Source organism: Pygoscelis adeliae, unplaced genomic scaffold, assembly GCF_000699105.1.
Source record: "Pygoscelis adeliae isolate BGI_AS28 unplaced genomic scaffold, ASM69910v1 Scaffold74, whole genome shotgun sequence".
Taxonomy (NCBI): Eukaryota; Metazoa; Chordata; class Aves; order Sphenisciformes; family Spheniscidae; genus Pygoscelis; species Pygoscelis adeliae.
In genome coordinates this window covers 976,587-988,997 of record NW_008824665.1, presented here as the reverse complement: position 1 = coordinate 988,997, position 12,411 = coordinate 976,587, and the positions used below count along the sequence as shown (strand labels likewise).

At 39.3% G+C, this 12,411-nt stretch overlaps 2 protein-coding genes across 2 annotated transcripts in view; one reads left to right on the top strand and one right to left on the bottom strand.

The window, feature by feature from the left end:
* Positions 1 to 12,411, top strand: part of GTF2F2 (general transcription factor IIF, polypeptide 2, 30kDa) — a 104,573-nt gene that overhangs the window by 26,568 nt on the left and 65,594 nt on the right. The window lies entirely within an intron of this gene.
* KCTD4 (potassium channel tetramerization domain containing 4) lies at positions 5,829 to 7,231 on the bottom strand. The gene has a single exon (XM_009322830.1). It carries the CDS (start codon positions 7,060 to 7,062, stop codon positions 6,289 to 6,291), a length of 774 nt encoding a protein of 257 aa, XP_009321105.1. The 5' UTR covers positions 7,063 to 7,231; the 3' UTR covers positions 5,829 to 6,288.

Sequence of the window (12,411 nt, the reverse complement as noted above, 5' to 3'; positions counted from 1 at the left end):
TCCTTGGTGCGCTCCTGCAGCTGGTGAAGTGCCACCCCCTTACACAGGATGCCAAATCTCCCTTCGAGAGATGTAAGCAAGAAAACCTGCCGCCTCCTTTTGTCCAGGCTTTCCATACCTGGAACAAAGCTGCTGTTGAAAGCTGGGGGTGGGGTGGTGCCAAAGGCAAAAAAGATGTATCCTGGAAAAGCCTAGTGATCTAGTTTTTCAGGTAACTGAAATAATGCTTGGGGTGGAACTAGTGGAATCCCTCTTTAACATCCAGAAAGATTGTGGGTTTCACGAACTCTGTAAACTGAGGTTATGTCCCCAAAAGTCACAACACCAGTAAACAAGGCAATAGTATAGTCATTTTTAGCATTTTCGGGAGAAGTTTACAGACATTCAGAATGGCTCGATTTTTAAAAGTCATCTTCTAACTACTTGGTTTTGAAACCTTAGCATGTTGAACCTGCATGTCATCATGCCCTAACAGGGTTTTAAATGAGTAGCTGCTGTTTACAGCTATAATTATTGTACCAGTTTTGTGAATGTTTTTGTTTCTGAAGTAGCAGAGCAGTATTCTTTTCTTAAAATGAACAAGCGTGGTGTTAAATGATAATGGCAATGATGTTAAACTGTAACCAGCACAGATAGAAACAGCTTTTTGGGAGACTGTTGCTTTAGCTGTGTGTGGTACTCCTACTACACATATTTTTAGGAAAAGAAATCAACTGTCTAGTTCTACAGGATATTATGCAATTTCTTTCAGAAAGAAAGGCAACTGCGCTTTCTTTTTCCAAGTGCTTGCTCATTCGTGTTCTTCAGGTGTCATCATACATCTCCCTCCTACCTTCCCCAGTCCTTGCCGCGCTTCTCGTTTTCTGGCATTTTATCGTGAATGATGATGGTTATAGAGGCAGTGTTTTGAGACAATGTTCTGTGTGATAGACATTCTGTAAGTCCTATGTACCAGTATATTTCAAAAGTAATTAAAAACCATAATGTTCATTTTCTCATCTTAAATTTCTTATGCCTTATTGATTGCTTTTGTTTCAACTTAGTAAATCACGCAAACCTATCTCTCCAAATGAAAATACTTTTAGTTTTTTAACTAGTAGTCACTTTTCCGTCAATCTAAGAATTCCTGCAGGACAGGAGACAAAATTAGGGTTAGGCAATAGTATCTAGCAAAGATGAAATAATTCTAGCCTAAGAAAATAATATTTTTTTTTCATAGACCAAAGTTAACTCGTCCCCTTCATCCCCAATCCTGATTCATTAGTCAACAGAATTAGGGCAACATGACCCTTCTACGCAAATAAATTCATGGATGAGGCACTGCCGTTATTAAATTGTAATATTTGTTGCCTGCCCTTATTCTGCTTGTATACTAACGGGGAGAGAAGGAGGAAGATAATTTTCTCAAGCTGTTCCCGTCTTATTGAATGGAAACCTTGTAATACTTTTAAGTAAGAGGTGAAAAAAACCAATGCCGCTGATTGCTGCAAATGATGATATAATTTTTTTTTCCCATTAGGATCTAAAGAAATATTAACTACTGTAGCAAAGAAGCGACCAGTTGTCACTTACACAGTTGTAATAGGTACAAATGCAAAAACACAATTAAAGATAAGACATGAATTTTTGAAAATGTCAATAATGCAATTATGATGCTGTGAAACACTGGTTACTGGGTGAGCAGGTACTGAAGGTGCAGAGTTGGAGCTGTAATTTGACCTTGTTGCACAGCCTGCGTATTTCACAGCATCAAGGCTACCTCCAAGAAACCACATCTGCTTCTAGAAGTCACTGGGCAGTAAGTGGCTGGAGACTGAGGGAATACTTCAAAGGAGCATCATTGTGTATGTTTTTTTCTGGTTCTTATATTCTTTCCAGGCCTCTGCTTTTGGCCACTGTCTTTGCTGATTTATTCTCTTGAGTCAGGCTGCTGCCCAACCCTAACAAAGCCCCACAGCCCTCCTGGTGAAAGGGAGGGGTACGGTGAAAGAAAAATGAAAAGTAGCTGTATGATGTGGGAGGAAGACAAGATAAGGGGAAGGATGTGAGGGTCAAAGCATCAAAAATGGGAATTCTGCCCAGAGATGTGAAGGATCAGGGGATGGAAAACAGTTCGCAGTCACCAGGGGACACTGGGCTAGATAGACCTTGGTCTGATATAATGCAGCCACTGTTATGTTTTGTCCTTATGCAGGAAAAAAACAAATAGGTGATAACTATGCCAGTGTACTGCCAAGCATGATAAAAGAGCCATTGGCTTCTCTACCAAAGGAAAAGATGGGCGTACAAGTGTGGGAGGAGAGAATACAGTGGGTATTTTGGTCAATTTGGCACTGCTTTTTCATGAGCAGTCATTCAGGGAATACATAAGGGTGGGGATATTCTTTTTTTTTTTAATGTATGGGGTCAGTCCTGCCTTCAGCTCCCTCTGTCCCTTCTGAATTGTCTGCTTAGAGGCCTTTTTTCTCACCGGAGAAGGTGGGCAGGGAGGCAAGAGGAGCTAACCTGCGTGGGAGCTGGTTAAGTGCCTCCTGGGGGAAGGGAGAGGAAGTTCCTTTTTACTCCTACCGGAGCAATTGAAGATCATCAGAGAAATTATGGAGATTGCCGTTCTTTCATGATACGTGTAGGACTGTTGTGAAGTTCATTGTGATCCAACTCTTAATGAGAGAAGGATGAATAGAAATACTTTGCATGCACATATATTCAAAGTAGCGTTGTTAGAACAACTGTTAGTATTTCTGACTTAAGCACTTGATTTTGCAGCTTTCTCATTGTCATAGTAGTATTAAATACACAACTTCCAACCTTAAAGAAAAGACAGAAAAGGTAACTTGATGTATAACTCGGTACCTTTTCTGGCACAGCCTACAGTGGTGGAACACAAGCATCTACCTGAGTGACTGAACGTATGTACAATATATTTGTTATATTGAATATATTTGCAGAGTAAAAAGGAAACGTTATGCACGGTATGGAAGTTTTACGTGATCATTTTGTTCATATACCAAAGCAAGACACTCCCCCACCCTGGTTTGAAAAATTACTCAGGTTCATAACTAGTTTGAAGCATCTTGATTGTAGCTGATATGATGTGATTCAATGTAGTTGTGGGTTTGTTCAATGTGAACAGGGAAGAGAATGATTTTGTCATCCCCATCTTCCTTCTGTTTCTGTTATGTGAATCAAACGGCTGAGTGATGTGCCTTCAATCAGAGATGGCACGTAAAAATTTCAAACTCTGGTGCTTGTAGAAATGTGTGAGTGCTCATGAAAATGGGAAAAGATGACAAGATTGAAGTTAGTGTTACAGCACATGACTTGACATGTATGCCATAGATGTCAGTGTTATTTACACAGAAATGAAAAAAAAAATGCAGTGAGAAGTGCTTAACATAATGAATCATTGAGGTTTAAATAAAAAAAAACCAACACAAATTTTTTTTTACTAATGATTAGAGATGTACATTTTTCACTTAAAAAAAAAAAAGGAATTTCAAGTGCTCTTTCTTTTATATAGATTAAGAGGGAAGTAGGTACTCTAAACCAAAGGCCTGGCAAATAAAAGCTTTCCAGTAAATCTTTTAAGAATAGCTATAGACTGTTCTTAGAAGATGTTCCAGATAGTTTGAATTTTACCTGTGATTACTAGCTTGTGAATAGCTTATATTCCAGAAGTATTTTCTGTAATAAGTGCAGAACCATCAAATTCTCTACTGCTTTTTCATGAGTGAAGTCATGCTATGATGAAAAACTGGTACTGCTTTCTGTACTAAAGTGCTAACGTTTTCTTGATACTGGGCATCCTAAGAGCCCAACTGAAAGGCAAGCAACCACAGTGTATTTTAATTAACATATATTAATTGTTTGAAATAAAAACTGATTTTTGCTATTTTTCTTTTTTTCTTTTCAACTGCAATGGCATTTTAAATCTCAATCAAAGATCCATTGAAAGGGAAGGTTATAACCAAAAGCATTTAAGTGAAAATGGATGATTTGACATCCTAGGAGCAACAGCCTCCTCCAGACTTTGTGCTTATGCAGGCTGTGTATTTGATAGCAGTGAGAGCACGCTTCTATAAAACTTGTAGGTTAGTTGTGGAGCTTTTTTAGACTGTCTTGTCACTTTTTCTTGCTCATGTTGAGAATTATGTTCACAAAGGGCTTTTCATGTAATTGTTCTGTGTGATGGTGTTTGTAGTTCTTGTCCTAGATCATCAGCAGGATTTTGGATTTCTTTTAGGGGAGCTTTCACATTTACTTTTCACAGAAGTCCTAGAGATTCTTGTGTGTACAAGATTAGTGGTTAATAAGGAATTTTTTTGAGGATATCAATTTGAAAATAACTTGGGGGGCGAAGGGAGGAAGGATGACACACAGTGATGGAGTTCTGGCTGGGATGGCCTAGGAGTGTAAAAGAAGTATGTAAAGAATTGTATTTTACTATATATCTTTTGTTTGTAGACAGTTAATGCATTTGGACAAACTCAGAGAAGTTTTGGGATACATGAACAGTTCTTCAGCGTGTATGCCTGAAAAGTGAGTGATCTGATTTTTAAACAGTTCAGTTTGGAAAAGTTCCACTTAGAACCACATCTTTTACAATCCATAAGTCTGTAACATTGGGGACTGGATAGAAAAGTTCATCATTTCTAGACAGTGGGTTCAGTTTGATGGAGTATTCTGGAGAGGTTGGATTTCCCCATTTGATAAAATAATATTGGCGTATGTTTCAGTCACTGCTGCCTGGTCTGGAGACGTAGAGTCCCTCTCTTAATTCAACTCGGGCGAGGGACCCAGTTAACACCACCTATTGTATGTTACAAGTGAAATAGAATTTCACGGTGAAAGAGAAGTGGACCTTGCGTTTGCATTCCCAGTACTACTAAGGATGGATTTGTTCCTTCTAAAATCTGAAAGAAAACTGTTCTCAGCCTGTCTTGTGTTAGCTGTTTTCCTCAGTTGTCACTTCTAGTATGGATTGTACTGCATTTTGTTGACATTCTTAGTATTTTTTTTTTCTCTATACAAAATTGATATTTTGGGAAAGTTGAGAAACTACTTGGCTGTTTTTTCTTTCTTTAATAGCATTTTACTTGAATTTTGGGTTCATTTGAGCTGTGAATGATGGTTGGGTTCAATGATGGACAAAGCTTAAACTTAGAGTTAGTGCAGCTTCTTTTTGCCTTTTGTGATGATTTTTCAGTCCGCTTTTGCAGAGTGACTGGTTTGTAATGCTTGTGGTTAAATTAGTTACAGTTGTTCCATAGAAGCTATTAAAACTTTCTTTAAAATGTATATGAAAAGATGTGATAAATAGTGGAGATGAGGAGAGAGAAGGTATTTATTCTATTACTTAGTGATGCATCTTAAATGTCAGCAGGTGGTCTACTCAAAACTAATAGTACTAGTTGCTTTTAGTAAGCCATTGTGTAAAGCAAGGGCTCTGTTAATTGCCTTTCCTTACCAGCACAAATGCTTAGTAGGAAATAGTGTCTTTAGCATTGTAGGATGTCATTACTGGAAACCTGTTACATGAAACTTTATGTCAAATATTTTTATTAGCCATTTGATATGTATATATAACTAGAAAATACAACATTCTGTGCAGATTCAACTCATTTCCCATAACAGAACTAATCTCTCCAGCATTATTTTGTTGGTTTACATGTTTTTGGCAATTGTTATCAATGTAGTAACACAGCTGTCAATTTGGTTTTAAGTGAGTTGAGAAATCATTTAACTCTAAAATCAAGTTGATTAATTTTAAACCCTCTTGCAATCTCGTCTTTTGCAAATTCAGTACAATAGATTAGCATAAACACTAATGAACATTCAAAATCATTTATTCCAGTTAAAATCCATTCTGAATTTGTTATAAGCAAAACATATTTTAAGCCTGCTTATTATATGAAAATACTCTCACTGCTATTCAGCAGAGCAGTTAGGTGTATGAATGTTAGTCATACAAGTACACAAAAATTCAGCTAGACTCTGGTTGAAAGACAGCATTGAGAAAACATCTATTACAAATAGCATAAAGCATTCAATCTGTGTTTACAATGTTTAGCAGATAATTTTTATTAAATTCAGGCATAAAATTTTCATTCAGCTTAAGTAAGCCAGAGATGGATGTCATGATGAGATTTACATACCATTAGCTCACATCAGTTGATTAGCAGTCGAGCTCTGTGGTACAAGGCTAGTTAGATACATTATTTGTGATGCCAGGAGGCTGCAGGTCAAGGAGGTTTACTGGCTGCATGCTCGTTTCCTTTGCCTTTGTGATTACTTGATAAAATGAAGTGCATCACTGTGAACAATTGACCCTTTTGAACAATCCAGACTGGTCAGCAGTCTAAATCCACATTTTAAAGCCGTCATTATAGCCTCAAACTTAAGAGTTTCCAGGGTGCAGACAAAGGTGTTGTCCTCCTTCAGTACCAGTCGTGTACCGTTTTCAGACTTTATGAAGTACTTGAATTGAATAATATTTGAAGATACTGAAAACTCCTCCGGAAATCCGTCCAGCCTGCTTTTGGAAACCAGTACAATTCTGGATTTGATTTTTGCAATGAAATCAGGAGCATTACAAAAGATTCTAAGTCCTTGTGAACGGTCGTGGCTGTCAGTTATTTCCAGGAAAGTAGTCTCTCGAGATGCTAGCTGTTCCTTCTCCCACCTTGATTTCACTGCATCCGAGAGTACCTTAAGCTGGAAAAAATCTGCTTCTTGTGCCAAAAGTTGATTTTCTCGAAACCCTTCTGGTAGAAGAAGTTCTCCATTTCGTAGGAAGTTGAGAATGTGTCTGAAAAGGAGTCCGTCTCTGTCTATGAAGTAATGACCGTCTGCATCGAATGGGCACATTATTTTTCCATTTATGATCCCTTCCAGAAAAGAATCTGGATACTTGGTTAGTGTCTGTTTTTGTGTGATATATAGATAGCCACCAACGTTCAGAGTAATCAGAGACGTTTTATAGTCCTTCTCTTGCTCAGAGCCTTCAGAGTTGCTGTGTTTTTCTTCGCATTCCTTTTCTCTTCTATTTATTTTTCTCTCCATTATTGAAGCTAGGACAAAAAGCCAGCTATCTTGCTTTGTTCTTGTCAGCTTGCAAAGAGATTTTTTTTTTTTTTTTTTAAAAAGCACCTTTATTCAGCTCCGGCACGATGTTGGAATGGAAATGCTGCTAGCATTGCTTCGACTGTCAGCTCGGGTTTGCAGTAGGTGGCGTATCAGCTGTGTATGCAGGGAGATATCAGGAATATGACTGTAAAGGAGAATTTGCATTTAACTGTGTAAGGGAAGAAGGGTATAACAACTGTTTGTCTCTTTCTTTCCTTTAAGTCTAGGAAGTTTACATAGTTTGGGGGTTATTCACAGAAATGCATACTACTATTCTAAATGACACCTTAAAGTATTAAAAATAAGATGTATATGTAGTTATCAGCTAGCCAACTCGTATTTTGTGCTTACAGTGTTAAACAGATAGCTTCATTTATGTTTCAAGGATTTTAATTTTCACAAAGCGTCTTTTCACGTTTTTTTGTTACCTATTACAGTACCTGATGCATACAGCAGGACAACACTGAAAGGAAAGGTGTCCCTGTCTGTACAAGGGGGGTGTCGTCTATGGAGTGCGTGCACATACATACTCCTCATTTATCAGACACGTGCGCAGTGGTAAGATGTTTTCACAGAAGATACTCTGGAAGTGGTGCTGAGGACTTTTTGGTCTGACTGTTTTAAGTTTGTGGTGAAAGCCTCCATTTGCAGTCGATGGGAGTATCCGCACCAACACAAGAACTGAGGTCTGATTAGGTTCTGCTTTTTGCCTTTTTCTGTGCCACAGATAAAAACTGTTTTAGAGAGATTTACTGTTTATATCAGTGATGTTTTTTTAAGTCACCAAGGCTATCTAGCATCAGTTCGTTCTTTCTCGATAGAACAACTCAGCTGCCCTGCAGAACAAAGGGTTAGTGTGCCTACAGATAGCTTTGAACATCACATAACATTATAGCTTAGCAACACTTGGGTATGGGGAGGGGGGAAACATTGGCAGAGCACGCTTGAATCAAATGGCTGTCTTCTTTCCATGAATCTGTGCTTTGAGGCTCGCTCTCAGTTGCCTCTTAGAAAAAGGTTTCCCCTTTAAACATTTGCAGCTTGGAGCAGGAAAGGGAAAGCTCTCCACACATCGCTGTGTGCGTTTCCTTGGGGAGCGGGCGGGAGCCGCAGCACGCATTCCTCAGCACAGGCGGGAGCAAGCGCTTACCTTGGGCTGGACCTGGAGAGGAGATGCTATCTTTTTCAGGATGTATTTTTCACTTTACAGGTAGATGTCTCCTGCTTTGCCCGATTAGCAGTGAAAAGTCAGATTATTCTTCTGTAAATTCTTCCGCTCTATTTCTAAACATTTTATTCCTACTGCTCCCACTGTCTCTATAAACAGGCTGTTTATCGATACTGTAGAGTCATCACTATAAGATTTTATTAATTGATAACTGAATCTAGTAGAAATAAATGCACTTTTTTTACTCGCTATTCTCCTTGCCAGGGTATCCCTAATACTGATACGCTATTTTTTTCTGCTGCTGTATGTGATATATGAAGCAGATATTATTCATTAGATTTGATTTATCAGGAATTAGTCATGGTTTTAATTTTAACTCTTTGATGCCATTGATACGTTTAGCATAACTTCAGTCAAAGAGATTTCAAACAGTTTCTAATTTTTACACGTTTAGACTTTTTTCAAAATGAACTCCTTTCACAATTACTGAGTGAATAATTGAGAAAAGGAAAGAGACAAATAGTTTCAAGAAATGTCCATTACAGGAGACATCCATGCAAATTTAGTTTATTGTCAAGTAATGGAAAATTTAGTTAATGTTCTTAGATCGTGCATAGCTAGTGTTGAACCGTCTTAGTGGCTGTTAAACCCCAAGAGAATGATTTTTGTGGTGCTTTCATCTTACACAGTGATCTTGAAATACTTTGAAGCTGAACTAGGAATGTCTTGGCACAAATAAGTAGGGATTTCCAAGGAGAGCTGGGATTTGTAAAGGATATGAAATTCTTCATGGCCAGCTAAGCTGTCTATGTTTTAAGAGACAGCAGTTACAGAACAGTATCTGCTCACTTAGTTTTTCATGCTCATCATCATCTGAATGTTCTAACACTTGCAGTTGGAATTTTCCACTTTTGTGAACGAGTAAGTATTCTTTGAAAGATCATGCAAAATCATTTTAGTGGTTTGTATGATAAAATATTCAAAATCGATTTGATGTGGGAAATATACTCTGTGGAGATCATGAATATTTACATTTAAACCTTTGAGACTTGAAAAATGTAGAGCTGCTGTAAAATTTTCATCACCACAAACCCATGTAACTTTACTTCACTGCAGCTGACAGTCATCTGTAACACAAAATTAAAGCCTGGCAGATCTTTGTGAAAATTTTCCACTTTCTGTGCCGTACTACAAGACAACTTTTCCAAAGAGCCCTCGTTCTTCCTCTGCACTTGGTGATACATATGGTATTGCAGTGCATGTGGTTTTAGTGAGGTGGTTTCATATAGCTCACTGTTTTCTGAAGGTGTAGCTATGCCTAGAGGAACTGGATTTCCTTTTTTCTGTCTTATTGTCCATGCCCTGGAAGATCATCCAGAAGTTCATTTTGGTAAAGGTATGCAAGTCTCTCTTGCAATCAAGTTAGAGACTTTGACCATTCTTATGCTCTGAGAGTCTTTGTGTTGTGCACCAGGCCTGTGATGGCTGAGATGTGCCCAGTGCATCCCGGGTCTTCTTGCTTCCCACTTGGATTGAGACAGAGCAACTTGCAGCTTTGTGCTCTCCCGTGCTGTGAGCGAACTGCCTCTGTTTCTGCCCTGTACAGCTGAAGTATCCTGCTTGCTGATGTTGGTGGCTAGCAATCCTGAAGTGACTGCTGCTTCACAAATGGTTAGTGTTACCTGTTTGCTGGGATTGGCCATTCAAGGGAGGAATAGTGCTGGAATCCAGCAATTGCAAGAGTATTGTTTTGGTTCCAGATTAAGTCAGAGAATATGCTAAGCAGTCTCGCGCACACTTAAGAGAGTGGCTGTAGTAGTAGTACTCCATTTCCAAGTTACTCACCCTTTGGCCTGCATCAGGAGGGCAATCCACAGAGCTTTTCAGTTTCTTCTCAATCAGACAAGCCATGCTGGAGACAGTGAAAATGCAGTGCTGGTGTCTTATCAGCTACACAGGAAAACAAATCCAAGGAGGAAGGGGGCTAGGCATCTGCCCCTCATTCTGTCCTACATGTTTCCTTTTGGAAAATAACCTCATTCCTCCTCAATTTCCATCCTCCACCTGAACCTCCTGGTCTGGAAGCTCGAGCACAGCATGGAGCTGAGGATACAGGACTGGAGCACACCACAGAAAAGTTGGTGCTTTACCCAGGGTTCAACTTATGTGTCTGAACAGCATCAGCTTCACCAAGAGTCTGCTGTCAGTGAAAATGACCTAGGTTACAGAAAACAGCTACTTTATTTATTACAGTACAAAAAGGATATGAGGAAAATTCTGCAGCTGTAAGAGGTAGAGAATTTTTGAAGTGTATTAGGAAGCAGTGCTAATGAAATCTGTTTGGGCTATTGAGGCAATTTGCTAGTAATTTAATGTCATAACACAGAAAATTGGCCAGGTTGTTGGACAATTAAACCATTCAATAGTTACTATCTCACAGTGTTAGTAGCATAGACATTCTCATTCCAATAATAACTCCAGGACGCTGATTAACAGCTATTGAAGACAAGCTCTACACACTAATTAAAACTGAAGATTTTCAGATCAGCAAGTCTGAACAGTTTGCATTCAAGAGTTCTAAAAGAGCTGTCTAAGAAACTGTATCAACAGTTGCTGCTGATATTTTTAATAATTTTTGAGCACTGCAGTTCTACAAGACTGAAAAAGCAAATGCTGTGCCGATATTTGAAAGGTGAATTGGATGGCCCAGGTATTTAAAAATGAAAAGGAACTGTACGAAAAACAATAAAACATCTGACTTGGAAGTCAATCAGTTAAAAATTAAGGGAGAGTAAAATAATACTAATCAATGTGGGTGGAGGGAAAATGGACTGTGCCATTTTTTTCCCCTTTTTTTGATTATAATCTGTTCAGCAAAGGAGGCAATGCTTTTTTTCTGTTAAATTTTTGAGTGTGTCCCATTTGTCATCTTGAATTAGAATATATACTGCATTGGTTTCCTTCTCATTTAACTATACAAAAATTATCTGCCAGGTTTCAAACTGGCAAATGTTAAGCAGAGAATTGCTCATTGCTCTCTGCAGCTTCCTGGGGAGGGGAAGTGGAGAGGGAGGTGCTGAGCTCTTCTGGTATCCAGTGATAGGATGCGTGGGAATGGCTCAAAGCTGCACCAGGGGAGGTTTAAACTGGACATTAGGAAGCATTTCTTAACTGACAGGGTGGACAAATGCTGGAACAGCCTTCCTAGAGAGGTGGTCGATGCCCCAAGACTGTCAGTGTTTAAGAGGCATTTGGGCAGTGCCCTTAGCAACATGCTTTAACTTTTGGTCAGCCCTGAAGTGGTCAGGCAGTTGGACTAGGTGATCACTGTAGGTCCCCTCCAGCTGAAATATTCTGTTCCGTTCTATTCTGTTCGATTCGATTCTCACTAAAATGTTGCTGTGATTTGGTTTTTGGTCCTATTTATTTTTAGTCATGGATCAAGAAAGAGATGGTTACTGATGAAGTTTGGAGATGATACAGACTGAGAATGTTATCAATAAGGAGATATGTTGCTGGTGCAGAATCATTTGGATAGTTGGTTAGGATAACATTTTAATATGGCCAAATATGAAGTTTATACACCCAGGAATACACTGTAGATGGGGCTTGCAGTACGCATGTTTGCGGGAGGGGTAGAGCAGAGGCTCTGTCCTATGTGTATAATGCATCATTGTCAACTGAACATGAGGTCATAATTTTGTGCAGTGGTCAGTAAAACAAATGTACTCTGTATGTTTGGATGCCTAAATAAGGGAGTGCTAAGTCAAGGCTGGGCAATCCTGTTGTCTAGCTACGCGGTTAGTGGGGAAGGGTGGTCTGAGAAGGGCACCAGCTTCGAGGCTGCCCATTGAATAGAAGAGAGGTGTCACAAAATGCCTCTGGTCCAGAAGAGCAGAGCTAAGGTCTAGTATAGGAGGGGGCTGCCCCTTGTCCAGCCATCACATGCAATAGCCTGGGAAGCTGCACAGGGGTGTAAGTGGGCAGCAGGAACTACCGGGGCTTCCAACTTGGATGCTGGGAAGCAACAGCCCAACTTCTAACTGCTGAGGAGCTGGAGGTACACGTGCCCATAGCCTGTCCCTACTGTACTTACTTCCACTTTTTCCTGCTCCCTG

Coding starts and splice junctions, on each gene's coding strand:
- KCTD4 (XM_009322830.1), bottom strand. CDS start 7,062: ATGGAGAGAAAAATAAATAGAAGAGAAAAGGAATGCGAAGAAAAACAC.